The sequence below is a fragment of the Pan troglodytes genome, chromosome 3 (genome assembly GCF_028858775.2).
Source record: "Pan troglodytes isolate AG18354 chromosome 3, NHGRI_mPanTro3-v2.0_pri, whole genome shotgun sequence".
Taxonomy (NCBI): domain Eukaryota; kingdom Metazoa; phylum Chordata; class Mammalia; order Primates; family Hominidae; genus Pan; species Pan troglodytes.
The window spans coordinates 27,071,468-27,088,296 of NC_072401.2; the positions used below are offsets into that span (position 1 = coordinate 27,071,468).

At 35.6% G+C, this 16,829-nt stretch overlaps 1 protein-coding gene across 18 annotated transcripts in view; it reads left to right on the forward strand.

Moving 5' to 3' along the window:
- TBC1D19 (TBC1 domain family member 19) overlaps window positions 1-16,829 on the forward strand; it is a 185,504-nt gene that overhangs the window by 22,810 nt on the left and 145,865 nt on the right. For 8 of the 18 annotated variants that reach the window (XR_010156501.1, XR_001716812.3, XR_001716813.3 and 5 more), the window contains exons 2-4: window positions 6,212-6,284; window positions 7,454-7,499; window positions 13,669-13,744. The exons of 3 other annotated variants lie outside the window; for them this stretch is intronic. Coding sequence is in view for 4 of the 15 variants with exons in the window: in XM_001166649.7 (XP_001166649.2) it covers window positions 6,212-6,284; window positions 7,454-7,499; window positions 13,669-13,744 (195 nt within the window). In the remaining 11 variants the exon portion in view is untranslated. The remainder of the gene's footprint in view (window positions 1-6,211; window positions 6,285-7,453; window positions 7,500-13,668; window positions 13,745-16,829) is intronic. 7 more of the 18 variants (XR_010156505.1, XR_010156508.1, XR_010156503.1 and 4 more) reach the window with 4 other exon arrangements.

A 16,829-nucleotide genomic window follows, 5' to 3' on the forward strand; every position in this document is an offset into this window, starting at 1 on the left:
CCCTTTGTTCACCAAGATTAGAAATTTAAGATTGCTAGTGGCCAGTACTTTGGACTAAGACTATTCTGGTAGGAATTGAAAGAAACTGGATTTGTGTATGTGTGGGAAGGGGAGAGGTTTGGTCATGTGTTTCTAGGAGTGCAGAAGGGTGGAGGATGTCAGAATCAGCATAACTAAATGGATGAAGAATGTATGCAGGACCATACCACAAATGTACTGTACCCTCTCTCACTAGATTATATTTTTGAGCATAGTCTTCACTAGCTCTTAAAGTGAGTGAGAGGCATTTTGTTTAAAGAAGACTTAACTTTTGTCATAGATATTTGAAAAGCCGCTACTTCTAGCCCCCCTCACCCACCTCCCTGACAGTCTTTTACAAATATTTAGTCCATTGCCATCTGGGACATATTATATTTTATTGCACAGCAACTTTAATTTATATTGGACTTCACAGCCTAAAAATAACTGAAAAATTTTCTATTTGAGACTCATAATAACTCAGTTAAGGTATTATTTTTCCTACTAAATAAAGAAGAAAACTGCCATACAGAGAGGTTAAGTGACTTGAACAAGCTAGTAAATTAGGCTGAGAGGTGATTCCAGATCTTTTGATGCCAAATCCCACTCTCATTTAGTCCCAAGTGGTTTTCAAACTGTGTTCTATTATACCTAAGGATTCTGATAAGCCATATTCACTTAAAAATATTTAATTAAAAAATTACACTAAGAAACAACACTCTTTCAGATGCACTAAATATCAAGTGTTTAGCACATAATCCACTACTGTGCTTCCAGATTAACTTGTTTCTGGGTGATCCCAGAATAGAACCTGTTTCTCTTATCTTTTGTCGTGTGTTTGGGACACTTCTTACAAATGCATGCTTGATGATAAAGATATAATTCTACACCGGTCCTTTAAAATATCTGGGCTTGCACATGTGTGCTTGTGGAATGTTGTTCAAGTGATGAACCTTAATGCAGTGGGTATGCTGTGTTTGGGGTTGATTGGGCAGGCAAAGCACAAGTGCTTCTGTTCAACACAGGCCCCTAGTGATGGTATACTGCTGAGATGTAAGGCAAGTGAACTTGTCATACCACATCATGTAGTAGTAAAACCATGTTATGCAGAATTTTAGCAGTATTGGAAGCTCTTTGTCTGGTTTTTGCATTTGTGATAAATTTTAGGATTTATCTCAAAATAAAAATTTCCAAGTCTGCTTCTTTCAATTTCCTACATCATTTTAATTTGGGAGTGTGCTGAGATGACCAGGAAATCTATTAAAAATGCAAACATGTCTTTGATTGGGATTTTTCTCTATGCTAAGCCACTAAAACAAAATACAGAAATTGGATATTGAGGCTATATCAGAATAAAGCTGTACCTTTTTAATGTTAATCACAACATTAGCAAACAAGAAAAGGCTCATTGTTCTTATTGTTTGGTAATATCATTTTCAATGTGTTTTATATAGGATTCCTAATAGGGTTTCGATTTCATTTGCAAAATAGGTTCTGTTGCTAAATCATGTTTGGTAACCACTGTGCCTTACCATGTTGTCACTGTCCTGCTTTTGATCCTCAAAAACTTGAAGATTTTTATAATTAGTTTGGGTGCAAAGTATATCTAGGAGGTATAGCAACCTTAAAATACTGAAAGTGTTTAGAAAAAATAACCAGTTTTTAAAAAATTCTTTAAATTGTCTTCTCTCCGAATCATTTTCAAATGCAGGCTAGTATAAGACAGCTTATTTACTTTTGATTTAGTACATTTCAATAATTAGCAGGGTTTTTGCAGCTTTTAAAAATCTTTTCTAGGAGTAGCAGATTGGAAAACAGTCTCTTCACTTAAATATATTTTTTATCAAGTTCCTTGTTTTGGGGGGGAGGAAATTGGGTAAAAATAGAATCATGCTGCTATAAAGACACATGCACACGTATGTTTATTGTGGCACTATTCACAATAGCAAAGACTTGTGGAAACCATTCTCAGCAAACTATCGCAAGGACAAAAAACCAAACACCGCATGTTCTCACTCATAGGTGGGAATTGAACAGTGAGAACACATGGACACAGGAAGGGGAACATCACACTCTGGGGACTGTTGTGGGGTGGGGGGAGGGGGGAGGGGGGAGGGATAGCATTAGGAGATATACCTAATGCTAAATGACGAGTTAATGGGTGCAGCACACCAACATGGCACATGTATACATATGTAACAAACCTGCACATTGTGCACATGTACCCTAAAACTTAAAGTATAATAATAATAAAATTTAAAAAAATAGAATGTGGTTTGGGCAATATAATTTTGTCAAGCAATAATTAATGCCAGGGTGATACTTGGGATGCAAAAATAAGACCCATTCCTTGCCTTTGAATTTATAGTCTAGTCAGAAAGATAAATAGGTGAGCTGAAAATTACATTGTAATCTGATAATTGCTGAAACAGAGGAACATAATGTTCTATCCTTGCTGCCTGGCCTAGGGAAAGGAGGTGATATTTGAAGGATGTCTTGGAAGCTAGCAGGTGTTTGCTAAGGTGGTGAGAGAGCACTTCCATCTGAGGAAATATGAACAGCCCTTAAAGGACTGACAGTTGGGAAATCAGTGAATATAGTTCACTGTGGCTAGGGTGTGTGGGGAGGAGGTGTGAGAAGAGGATGTTGTTAACTTGGTGGAGCAACAGCAGGAGATGAATTTGTAGAGATAAGTTGGGTCTACATTGTGAAGGACCAAGTATGCCCTGTTAAAAAATGTAGACTTCTTGTGTAAGCTGTGAAGTGCCACAGCTGGGAAAGACTTATGTTTTAGGAAGAAATGCTGGAAGATAGATTGGAAAAGGGAAAAATTGGTTCATTCATTCAATAAACATTTATTGAGCACCTACTGTGTGAAAACAACTTAGGTTCTAGGCACTTGGGATACGGATAGTAAAAAAAAAAGGCAGAAATGTCTGCCCTAATGGAGCTTACCGCTTGCAATGTAATGAGATAGATGATATACCAATAAACATAGTAAATAAATTAATCATACAGTATAATAGAAGGTGAGAAATGCTAAGTAAGAAGAAAAAATAGAGTAAGGGAGTTTTGAGAGTGCCAGGTGGAAGCGGTCACAATTTAAGTAAGGTGGCAAGAAGCCCAATTTAGAGGTGGTTGCAGTAATTCAAATGAGAAAGACTTGTCTTAGACTAAATGTGGGACTTTAAAATGGAGAGAAAGTATAGATTGGGAGGACATTTTTTCCTGTCTTTTTTGAACCTTTTTAACCCATAAGTATATAAATTTATATTTATGTTATAGATACAAATCTATAATGTATTGTTATGGGGTGAAGGACTTTGTAATGACCACCCTATAAGTGAAACTTTGCCAGCCACACTGGAAACCTCTCCATTTGCCCCATCCCAATCACAAACCCCTCCGTTTCTGATAACATGATATTTATGGTAATCACTTTTCTGCATTTCTTTTTTTTTTTTTTAGCTGTTCTGATATTTTATTATTCTTAACTTTTAGTTTCAGGGGCATATGTGCAGGTTTGTTATATAGGTAAATTGTTTGTCACGGGGGTTTGGTGTACAGATTATTTCGTCACCCAGATACTGTGCATAATACCCAATAGGTAGTTCCATTCCTCATCCTCCTCCCACCCTCTACCATCGAGTAGGCCCTGGTGTCTATTGTTCCCTTCTTTGTGTCCATGTGTACTCAATGTTCAGTTTCCACTTATAAGTGGGAACATGTGGGTTTCGTTTTTCTGTCCCTGCTCTTAGTTCACTTGGGATAATGGTTTCCAGCTTAATTCATGTTGCTAGACGTGATCTCGTTGTTTTTTATGGCTGTGTAGTATTCCATGGTGTATATGTACCACATTTTCTTTATCCAGTCTACTGTTGATGGGCATTTAGGTTGATTCCATTTCTTTGCTATTGTGAATAGTGCTGCAATGAACATAGGCATGCGTATGTCTTTATGGTAGAATGATTTATATTCCTTTGGATATATACCAGTAATTGGGATTGCTGGGCCAAATGGTAGTTCTGTTTTAAGTTCTTTGAGAAATCTTCAAACTGCTTTCCCCAATGGCTGAACTAATTTACATTCCCACCAGCAGTGTATAAATGTTCCCTTTTCTCTACAGCCTCCCTGGCATGTTATTTTTTGACTCTTTAATTGAAGCCATTCTGCTTGGTGTGAAATGGTACCTCATTGCAGTTTTGATTTGCATTTCTTTAGTGATTAGTGACATTGAGTATTTTTATATTTTCTGCATTCCTTGATAATTTTATTAATCAAATATATGTCTCTAGACACTATAACTTAGTCCTGCCTATTTTTTAAATGTCTTTGTCTTTTTTTTAAGCTATAGGTTTTCTCTCCTTCCTTTCTTTTTCCTTACAGTTTATCAGCTGAAGAACTAGGCTATTTGACTTTAGAATTTCCCGTAGCCTGGAGACCTTTCTTGTTGTAAACTCATGGTATAGCTCAACATGTTCCTCTGCCCTTTGTATGTCTTATAAGTTGACAGGTGGACCCAGAAGCTTCATCAGACTCAGGTATTATCCCTTTGGCCTGACAATAGCAGTAGAGTGTTCTTTCATTGAAAACCACATAATGTCTGATTATCTCTTTTGCAATGTGAGCAGCTGTTTTTGCTCAATGCCTAGAATTAGTAATTCATTGGGGATTGCAAAGTTGTGATATTCTAATTGTATCATATCTGTTTTAGTTATTAGCTAGAATTATTTTGCAAAGAATCATTTCCCCTCATTTACTGTGTGGATATCCAGTGGTATAGTGCCAATAGGAAAGGCAGCATAAATGCCTTTTTAATTATTTACCAGTGTTTAAGGTAATGAGTTAGTTCCCTATCATTCTCCTTTTTTATTACTCTATCAACATTTCCAGACTTTGGAAAGGGAGCCTTGATTTGTCAGTTTTAAGAATTTATAGGTACTAGATTGCTCCAGTCTCTTCAGATATCACCTGGCTATATTTGAATTAGGCAAAACCCTTCCCTGTTTTAACTTCTGCTCTAAAGTTGGCTCATCATGTGTTCAAATGTATGTTTGTTGACTACTTTGGGTTCTTTTGTTTTCACTACATCAGATAGTCAGTTGCTTTCTTCTGCTTCTTCCTGTACAGATGTTGATGTCTTAGAGGTCTTGTGGCAGTTGGTTTATCCTCAGCTGCTTGTATTTCTGGGGGACAGCTTATCATCTAGTTTTGTTGTGAATATTTTCCAAGGGATTTGGCTTTGCTATCTAGTTGCTTGGTCTGTTTTTATGTGGAAATCAAGGAGGTTTTTTAAAAAGTCTCACTGCCACCAGTGCCATCTCCCAGAAAGGGATTGAATCATGGAAGAGTGGAATTGAGAATAAATTTGAAGTTTCTAACTTGGAAGATCTGGTTAATGGTAATTTTATTGATGAAGATTTAAAAAATGTAAGAGAAGGAACAAGACAGTAAGTGGAGGATATGACCAGTTTTTGATTTCTTAGATTTGAAATACTCTATTTGAGATCCTCTAATAGAAATTCCTTCTGAAGAAGTATGCTGCTAGAATTTGACAGAGCTAGGTGATGGAACATCAACACTTTGAGAGTAATCAAAGCCATTACAAGTAGGAAAAATTATATTTTTGGTAAAAATTACAGTGTGAAAAACCAGTAGAATAGGAAACATGCACTTGAAGATAAAACACTAATAACACACATTTATGAACTAGTAGTTTTATGTATTTTCTACAAATATACACAATGCATTGACATTGAGAAGCAATCCAAAGAGGAAGACACTGTGCAAAGATCCATTTACATGGATGCAACTGGTTTTTTAGTCATTAGATACAGGTGCCATATATATTTAATATAATATCAAGGCAATGAATTTATAAAATCTGAGTATTTTTCCAACTTGAGACCCTAGATAAAGATGATAAGGACTCATAATCTCCAAGTTTTTATAGTTTTAGTAGACTTTAGTATACTATCACAGATCCTTTAAGAGTTAGTGAGAAAGTCTTCTTTCTTATAAGCTATTCTAGATAGTTCTAAGCTCTATCTTCAAAGAGGATTTTTCAAGTAGTATACATTTTTGAACACTCCTTTTTAAACATTTCCTTTGTTCTAAATATCAACCCAAATGATTTACTTTGGATATCTTTTCCTTCCTTATCTTTCTTTATTATTATTATTATTATTCTTAGGCCAGTCTTCAGAGACCTGAGATTAAACTTGAATCACTGAAAGAAGATATTAAGGAATTCTTTAAAATATCAGGTTTGTAAGTTTTTCCTAATAACTTAAGGCAAAATAAGAAAATGTTTTATTTATTCCTAATTCTTTAAGCCCTCAAGCTTGTACAAGCACCTTACTTTGTTGTCGTTCTGTTTTGTTTTGTTTTAGGCTTTTAGCAGCCTGAAGCCATGGTTTTTGGTTTCTGTCTCTAGTGATAAGCAGAAAAGAGAGATGAGGAAAGGGCTTTACTGGCCCAGTCAGAAACAGAAACTAAGAACCCATGACTGTATTCTCTTTCTTGGATACTCTTGCAAGGCAAAATAAATAATATTTTATCCCCAGCCTTCCAATTACTCATTCAAAATTGTGAAAACTATGGCCAAATACGTTTCTATTTAGGGAGAATTAGAACTATTAGACATTTTAACAAAATGGTGCAAAGATTCAAGAACTCTGTGAGAAAGACTCCTTTGCATTAGTTGGTTTTAAATACTGTTTACCTTACTGGTAATATTCTGATGGATAAATACATCCATAAGGTGTTAAGTATCTCCTTAGTTAAGTAATTTTTCATTTTACTTTTCAGTTGTGACTTTTTTCCTTGTATGCTTTCACAGAAAATAAAAAGAAAATTCTAACTTTTCATAGAGCAAGAGGAGAGAGAGGTTCCCTAGTCCAACATCTGTATATGGGAACTGAGATGTTAAATGGTTGACCCAGATAGTTAGCAGCTGAGCTAACTTGTCTGACTATTGGTAACTCACAATAATCTGCCTCTGTCGTCCAGGACTTTGCTGACGTGTGAATTATAACTAGATACTTGTCATCTATCTTCATCAGGTGGCTGTTTTTTGCCGTTCCCTTGGCACATTCCTTATAGCTTTAGTAGTACAACATCTGAAGATTTTGACATTCATTGAGCACTTTGATAGTGAAAAAGGAAATGTTCCTCCCAACTTGGTAAAATGGTGCAATAATGATATTATTTTAAAATATCATGTTGATGACTTTGCTACTCAGTGTTAGCCAAGGGATATGGTAAGTGTATAGGAAATAATCTTTAATAACGCTTTACATAGGGATTGGCAGTTGACAAAATTCTTTCACAAATAAATATGATGCCAAAGTTTTATTAAGATAAATTTAATTGTAATGTATGTTTATTTAAAAACTAGTATGTTCATATATTTTATTCTTTTTTTAAAAAACAGGTTGGGAGAAGAAACTTCAGAATGCTGTTTATAGTGAACTGAGTGTGTGAGTTTTCCCACCTATTTTACAATAGTATTTTGTTTAGCTATATTTACTTTGTGAGTAATAAAACCAGTATTGTTATATATACTTGTTGTATTATTATTTATCATTAATATTTATACAGCATTTCAAGTAAGTTGATACAATTAAAAATTACTACCGTCTTGCCTGACAAATAATAAGAAATAGGTGTTTTTGTTTTTTTTTTACCACCCACTATTGAATTTTGTTATTTTCTTTTTGAGATGGAGTCTCACTCTGTTGCCCAGGCTGGAGTGCAGTGCAATGATCTTGGCTTAACTGAAACCTCCGCCTCCCAGGTTCAAGTGATTCTTGTGCCTCAGCCTCCCAAGTTGCTGGGATTACAGGCCCCTGCCACAACACCTGGCTAATTTTTGTATTTTTAGTAGAGATAGGGTTTCACCATGTTGGCCAGTCTAGTCTCGAACTCCTGACCTCAAGTGATGCACCTGCATTGGCCCCCCAAAGTGCTGGGATTAGAGGTATGCGATACTGTGCCTGGCCCCACCCATTATTTTATATTAACAATTCATTTATCTAGTGTAATTAGGGAATAAGATGTTTCTCTGAAGTTAATATTTCAGATAACTGAAGCTTACTAATATTCTTTTTATTGTTCTCATTTTGGGTATTACACTTTTTTATGTCTTTATAAACTATCCATTCTAAACATGATTATCTTTTTTGTTCTTTGGCAAAATTGTTGTCATTATTAAGAATATCCATGTTTCTGTTTATTTAGATTTAACATCAGGGTCTATTAAGGTGTATAGAACTGTTTGCCATTTAAAAAAAATGTAGATCCAGAATGTTAGCTTTTGTAGTTTCTCCAACATTCTGTTACTTGTCAATTATTTATTGAATGCCTACCATGTGGCAGCACCGTACTAAGCACTGAGCATATAGTATAGAACAATAAACAATTTCTGCCCTCATGGAGTTCATAGTCTAACAGAGTTCCCAAGTCTAATTGCATGTCTGCTTTTTTTTTTTTCCTTTACTGCTATCACTGTATTTATGTCTGTAGCATTCTCTAGTGTTTAACATTCCCATTTTCAAGTTGACCTTTCCAGTTTGTTAACTGGGAAATGACATAATGCAGAATTACCAGAATTGTTTCTAAAATAAAGAGACTCAGATGAACCCCTATGAACCCCTATGCACATGTACTTTAGATACAATTTTTAAAGAATTAGCATTTGCTTCTTTGCTTTGCTCAAATCCATCTTCCCAGTTGGATTTGAATTCTTAAATAATGTTAGATATAAGTGCTATCTAATAATTGAAGTTGACTGTGACCATACCTTTAGCAGTACTGTGACAGTACCTTTGGCAGTCACCAAAGGAATAGACATTTATCATGACAAGTAAGGTTTTAAATTTACAATATGTACTAAAGGTGCCTGTTGTGTATAATTCCAAACACTGGATTCTCAATCTGAGGCAATATTACTGATATTCCTGAAAATTGTTCTGTGTGACCTACTGACCTTTTACTTGATGGGGAGGGACTGTGTTTTATTCATTATCATATTGTTGGCATTCTGTACAATAGAACTTTAAGTATATATTTTCTGAATAACTCGTTGGGATTTTTTTTTAAGCAGTCCAGTGATATTATTTTTATTCCTCACTTGGGTTCTGAACAAATTAAGAAACAAGATAAAACAAAAAAGCAGATGGGAGATCAAAATTACACTTTTATTACCGATAAAGACTAGATAGGAGGACATAGCTTAGTATGAGAGCAAAATTAGTCTTTCAACTGAACTCCAGAATTAAATGGATTTAACCTTCCAGTCAAATAGCATTGGATCAGGGGCAGTATGTTCAGTTTATTCTTCTCAAATTTAAAAGTTGAATAAGGCATTAAACCTCTTCTGTGGTGTATTGAGTTAAGCCTTAGAGAGAGTCCAAGAATGTTACAGTAATGGCACTCTTTTCATATGGAAGTACACATCAGGGGTGGGGAAGAAACATTTCCCCTAACATAAGTCAAAAGAATAAAGAAGACTTAGCGTATTCTGTTGCATTTTTCATTGGCAGCAACCATTAGATGGATGAGTAAGGAAAGCAAAAAGGAAAGTATGAATATTCATTAGGTAATATTAAACAATGGGAGATAAAAAATACACATCCTTATGCCTAATAGAGGTATAGAACACATGAGCTATACAGACTATACAGACTGAAAACAGCACACTTCGTTTTACTTGTTTTAGTAAGCATTACAAAGATTTTAGTCAGTTTCTTATTTAACAAATACACTAGAAAATTTTCTGTATTTTTTTATTTACATGAAATTTTAAATTAGTGTAGGTTAGCACTCTCCATTTCAGATTGCATACTTTAATTATCTTTTCCATTCATTTAAAACAATTAGTTATATATTATTGTGTTAATAACTATTTAGTATTAATGATAATTTACAGTGATTGAATGCTTATTTTATGCCAACACTTTATATGCATTGGCTTATTCCATATAATCTTCATTACAACCCTATGAAGTAAAATTTATTATGATCACCATTTTACAGAAGAGAAAACTGAGGCTTAAACCATGTTTTAGTTTGTCTTGTGATGCTGTAACAGAATACCTGAGATTGGGTAATTTATAATGGACAGAAATTTATTGGCTCACAGTTCTGGAGGCTGGGAAGTCCAACATCAAGGTGCCGGCATCTGGTGAGAGCCTTCTTGCTGCATTATCCCATGGCAGAAGGTGAGAGGGCAAGAGGGGGTTTAACCCACCCTTTTATAATGGCACCAATCCCACCCACGTAGGTGAAGCTCTTATGGCCTAATCACTTCTGAAAGATCCCGCCTCTTAATACTGTTACAATTGCAAATTTTAACATGAGTTTTGGAAAGGACAAACATTCAAACCATGGCAGAAAACTTAAGTAACTTGTTGAAGATCATATAGCTAGCAAATGGCAGTGCTAGGCCTTAACCTCCAGCTATATAATTCCAAAGCCCATACATTTTACTATGTCTCACATAGGTCTGTCTTATCTCTTGACTGGATTAAAAATGTTCTGGAACAAAAATTGTGTCTTACATTTCTTTCATATTTCCTATAGCATCAAATAAATGACATTGAGTCAGCAAATAGTTATTGAGCCACCTACCAATGCTAACACATGACAAATATTTGTTGAATTGAGGAGACAGTGCAATTATTAGTCTTAGCCTTACTGTATTTAAGACAGTCTTTACATGCAAAATGAAAATAGATCAATTTATTTCTGTGTGTTAGTCTTCATTGTACTTTGTACAGAACAGTTTATAAGAAATTAGATGACCTATTCTTTTTCCCTCAAGGAACATAAAGAAGTAAATAAACCTTAACAATCTTATTCTATATGTGCATGTTATAAAAACATATAGCATAGTTTGCTGTTATAGTAGATATATGCAAGTGTCTACCATACCTTAGAGAGTTACAAGTGTCAAACAGTAGTGGGCCTAAAATGGAAGGATGTTAGATAATGGATACCTTACACTAGACCACAGATTTGGGTAAGTCTTCATACACATTCATGGCTTTCGCTGGGAGAGTGCTCAAGCAGTAGACCTGGGTACCTCTGAAACGTCCTAAACATACAGTTCTTCTTTGCCCTCTTAGTTTGAAATGCTACTGTATGTTTGCTATTGTGCACAGAGCCAGGTGCTGTTGATAATGAACAGGCTAGACAGTCTTTGCCTCCTGGAACTTACATCCCAGTTGGGCATACAGACTTTAAAGAGGCAATTACAGTGCAGTAAAATAAGTGCAATGATTAGGGAAATACAAGGAACACATAAGGCCGGCATTTAACTTAGATTTGAGGATGTCATGGTGGCTTACCAAAGGAAGCAATATCCAGGCTGATATCAGAAAGCTAAGCTAGAGTTTGTCAGGGGAAAGAGTAGGGAAGAAAAGCACTTCAGGCAGAAGGGAATAGCAGGCTCAGAGATTTAGAAGTGGAAAAGAGTGTGGTGCAAACATGGTACAAAAGTTTGTATGGCTGAATGGTAGCAGGTGAAGGGATCATGGCTAAGGACGATTCTAGATTTATAAACAGGATTGTGCCTCCTAAGACTTTGTAGACTGGATCCTAAAAGCATTTGGGTGCCATTTAAAAATTGTAAGTAAAATAGTAACATGATCGAATTTGCATTTTATTCATTCAGCAATATATTGGTTATCTACTGTGTACCAGGCATTTTGCTCAATGCTGGAGTTTCAATTACTGGTGAATAAGGAAGACATCACTTCTGGCCAACATCCAGGCAAATTGGTGAATAGGTTGAAAACAGTCTGGAAGCGCTTAGGAACCTGCTGAATAAATGTAGGCAAGGAATAATGGTTGCCTAAAATAGTTTACTGTCAGTGGGTAGAACATCTTAAGTTATTTAGGGAGACTTGGGGGACAAGAAAAAATAGAGTCAAGTGTGCTGTATAAGTTTCTGTGCATTTTTCCTATCTGGCAACTCTTATCTCTGCATATTACTAAATGTAAGCTCCATGAGGGCAGGTATTTTAGCTAGTTTTGTTCACTTCTGTATCTCTTTTATATTGAGTAGGTTGTCATTAAATATTTCTGAAAAAATAAATATCTAACTTGATTTTGGTCTTAATATGAATGACTTTCAAGTTGTCTCCTCTTGTTACCTGTATTTTGGATATGTTTCTTTGATCATTAAATAACTATTAAGATCATCAGTAAACTCTCTCAAATTTTAATCCTAAATTTCTTTTTTTTTTTTTTTTTGAGACGGAATCTTGCTCTGTTGCCCAGGCTGGAGTGCAGTGGTGCAATCTCGGCTCACTGCAAGCTCTGCCTCCCAGGTTCACGCCATTCTCCTGCCTCAGCCTCCCCAGTAGCTGGGACTATAGGCATGCGCCACCACGGCCGGCTAATTTTTTTGTATTTTTAGTAGAGACGGGGTTTCACCATGTTAGCCAGGATGGTCTCGAGCTCCTGACCTCGTGATCCACCCACCTCGGCCTCCCAAAGTGCTGGGATTGCAGGCATAAGCCACCACGTTTGGCCTTAATCCTAAATTTCTAAGCTTTATTAAATTTTGACATAATTACCATTAAAAGTGGAAGCAAATGGTATATTGGACAATGTGAGATAGTTTTTAAACTGTCTTACATATAAGACAAGAAATATCAAGGTATCTAGAGACTTAACTTTTTTTGCATTTGTGAATGCGAAAGATACGTGAAATGTAGATTTTAGTAGAAAAATAATTTGCCAGAAATAATCAATTTGTGAAACTGTCTTATAGATTAGGTTGGATAGGTTGCCTTTCTCTATTCCAGCAATGTTTCTATGGACAGTTTAGCCTTTTACATGTAGGCTCCAGGACAGATGCAAGTGGTTTCGAATATTATTAACCTTTTACATGTTTTTGTCCCACTTTGGACCAGGAATTTATTGAGAATTCAGTCTATGGTTCCTGATTATTGGAACATGACTGTTTTGCTGTAGGTACAAGTCTGATGACTAATTTCAAGAGGAGTTATATATTGTTGTGAAATGGATTGGAATCTCCAAATAAACATTGAACCATCATGTCTTCCTACTGCCTTTTCTATCTGTGATTTCATACCACTCTGCACTTCAGTCATTATGTTCCAGTGGCCCTGACTTTTTCTGATCCTTAAACATTTCAAGCATTACCTCCTCAGAATTCTTGTGCTTGCCATCCCTCTGCTTGGAATATTCTTCCCCCAGATCTTTGCATGGTTGGCTCCTTCACACTCATGTCTTGGTTTAAATATAAAATCCCCTAAGAGGACTTCACTGACCTCCAAATTTATTGTATCTTATTACCCTGCTTTCATTTTCTCACGGCACTTACTGCAATCTGATATTATTTTATTTGTATGTGTTTGTGATTATTGGCTTTCTTCACGAGAATGTTACGTCCATGAGAACAGAGAATGTTATCTCAATCACCACCTTATACTTAGTACCTAGAATGGCCCAAGTATTTGTTGACTACATCAATCTATTTTCTTAATAAAAACAGTACATTTTGAATATAAAATGAAATGTTACTGGGAAAACAGTTTATAACATGGACTACAGAGGTAAGTAATATCTAACCAAGAGAATAATGTGTGATATTTAGCTGCCTCTTTTTGCTCCTAGGTTTCCTTTACCTAGTCATCCTGCTGCACCTCCTGAACATCTTAAAGAACCTTTGGTATACATGAGGAAAGCACAGGTTGGCTATTGTTCAATTTCATTTTATTTTTTCATGCCAAGTTATGTAATACAGAGCAAAAGATCATTACTGATGTCAGGAGTATGTATTATTAATTATGAAATACTGGGTAAGAACCACTAAATTTATGTTAGTATTTGTATATTCTCCCATTTTATATTCAGTAACCAAGGATCATACCTATTTAACTATGGCAACCCTGGAAAAAATTGGGTAGAAGGGGAAAAAATCATCTACTATACTGGCCTGCAAGTTAAAATATGGTACAAGTGTAATGTGGCAATCTATTCTTCATGGCCTATGATATTAAAGGAATGAAATGTGAATGAACTGACACCCTCTTTCCTTAAAATTTTGGCCTTTGAAGCCAGTGTTATTGAAAGTGTATTTAAAATATATTTGTTCTTGCAGTAGGCTGTCACCTATTAATTGTATGCTATTATAGAACTCTGATAAACCTGCTATCAAAATGGGTTGGCAAAAAACTAAGAATAAAATGACAAAATAAAATAATTTAAGTATAAAAACTATGAATAGTTGTTAAAATGGAAGCTCAAGAAGTTCTAGCACATGCCCCTAGCTCTTTTAACTGTCCTTCATCTCAGCACAGCCTCACTCACCTCCCCTCAGTCCAGTCCTGTCCGTAAGCCTTCCTCACAGTGCTGGTTGAGTAGGACTCTGTGACTGCCACTGCTGAGGCACGTAATGAGCACCACAGTCAGTCGACCTTCATTCTTCAGCATAGCCTCAGAGATGGATTTTTAAAACCTTTTTTGGTATGGAATATTTCAAAGGTACCTCAAAGAACTCCCATGAACCCATCACTCAGCTTCCACAGTTATCATCATGGTTCTTCTGCTCTTGAAAATTTTCTGCAGAGTCATCACATTCCACAACAGTGGAAATTAGGCACTTTTTTCGACTTTTATTTTTATTTAAAAAATCATCAAAAAATTAGATGGTGAAAAGAAGCAATATAAATAAAAACCTTGGAGATATTTGAGGAAGTATATATTTCTATCTCTAGGTGGTATCTTTTAGGGCTGGAAATCAGTTAATGTTTATTTATCAATTTGTCATAAAGCATAATAAATAATACATATATGAAAGAATTGTGGGGTTTTTTTTTGTTATAAAAATTTGGAACCAACCCAAATGTCCAACAACGATAGACTGGATTAAGAAATTGTGGCACATATACACCATGGAATACTATGCAGCCATAAAAAATGATGAGTTCATGTCCTTTGTAGGGACATGGATGAAACTGGAAACCATCATTCTCAGCAAACTATCGCAAGGACAAAAAAACCAAACACTGCATGTTCTCACTGATAGGTGGGAATTGAACAATGAGAACACATGGACACAGGAAGGGGAACATCACACACCAGGGACTGTTGTGGGGTGGGGGGAGAGGGGAGGGATAGCATTAGGAGATATACCTGATGCTAAATGACGAGTTAATGGGTGCAGCTCACCAACATGGCACATGTATACATATGTAACAAACCTGCATGTTGTACACATGTACCCTAAAACTTAAAGTATAATAATAATAATAATAATAAAGATTTAAACTCAGTAAAATAAAACTAAGAAGGTTGGGCCTGAATATTTTTTAGTGAAATTGAAAATTTCTAAACAGTATAGAGAAAGTATCAGTTTTAACATACTAGGTGTAAGAAACAAAACATAATTTTTTTCTTTTAAATCATGACTGAAAAGAAGAGATAGAGAGGTAAATAATAAGTCGACTCTTAGAGCTTACTGCTAGCTGCTGAGAATATATGTGAGTGATAGGTACACATATGATCCTCTCTTTTCTTTCTGGACTTTCCCATGTGTATCATGGATCTGCAAACTACAGCCCCTGGGCCAAATCCAACCTGCCACCTATTTTTATAGGGCTGGCAAACTAGGAATTTTATTTTTACTTTTTTTACATTTTTAAGTGGTTGAAAAATCAAAATAAGGATAAACTTGTGACACATGAAAACTATACGAATCACTAAGATATGTTTTATTGGAAAATAGTCATGTTCATTCATTTGCATATTGGTTGTTGCTGCTTTTGCACAACAGTGACAGCCTAAAGTGGTTGCAATAGAGACCCATGGACTGCAAAGCCTAAAATATTTACTATCTTCCCTTTCATACAAGGTTTGCCGATCCCCGCACTAAATTATTCATTCTTCAATAGCAGGGATTGTGCTTTTTATCGTCAGCATCTAGCGTAGTACCCAGCCCACAGAACACTCTTGATAAGGTTTGCTGAGCTAATTGATTCTTTAACCATGGCCATACTGATTACCTCCCCTATCAGTAAGTATCTACCTGTCTTTCTATATTTGTTCTTTTTGAGACACTTAGTTGTTTAGCTCCCTATTTTGGGGGGCAATTCCCTCTTCTTTCCATGAAAGCTACCTAGTTTGGATCACATGACTTGTATTGCTTCATGTTCTTCCTTACGTTTCATAATCTCTTCCCCAACAGACTTCTGTTCTGTCTGCCATTCTACTCCTTAGTCTAAGGCTACTTTTACTGTTTACTTTCTCTCTTCTCCCAAACTTTTGACTACTTCAAGAGAAAATCATGTAATTTCTGTGTTAACCATTATCTAGTCTCAATTCATTTATTTAACTTCCAGTGGATTCTTTTTGCTGTCTGCCAATATTATATTTGTTATTCATTGTCTGTCTTCCATTTAGGTTGTTCTAAAACTTTTTCATGCTTGTGTGGCCCCTAATTCAACCTCTGTCTCACTCATTTTAAGCATTTCTCACTTATATTTTATAAAGAATATTCAGGTTATCTCATTCAAGCTTCCACAGCTTCCTTCTTTTTTGTTGCCGCATCTCTTTTTGCTCCAGTCCTCTAAGATCAACTGTCTGCTGCACATCTTTTTTCTGTGAGATCAAACTTAGCATGTCTAAAACTGTTTATGTTCTTTTTAAAATGACCATCTCTTCCTGAACTTCCTGTTTTTGTTACTAGTGATCAAGTGCTATATATTATTTCTTCCCATAGTCTTATAATTTCCTCTTTCTTTTCATTACCAAGGCTGTTACCATAGTAGTCACAA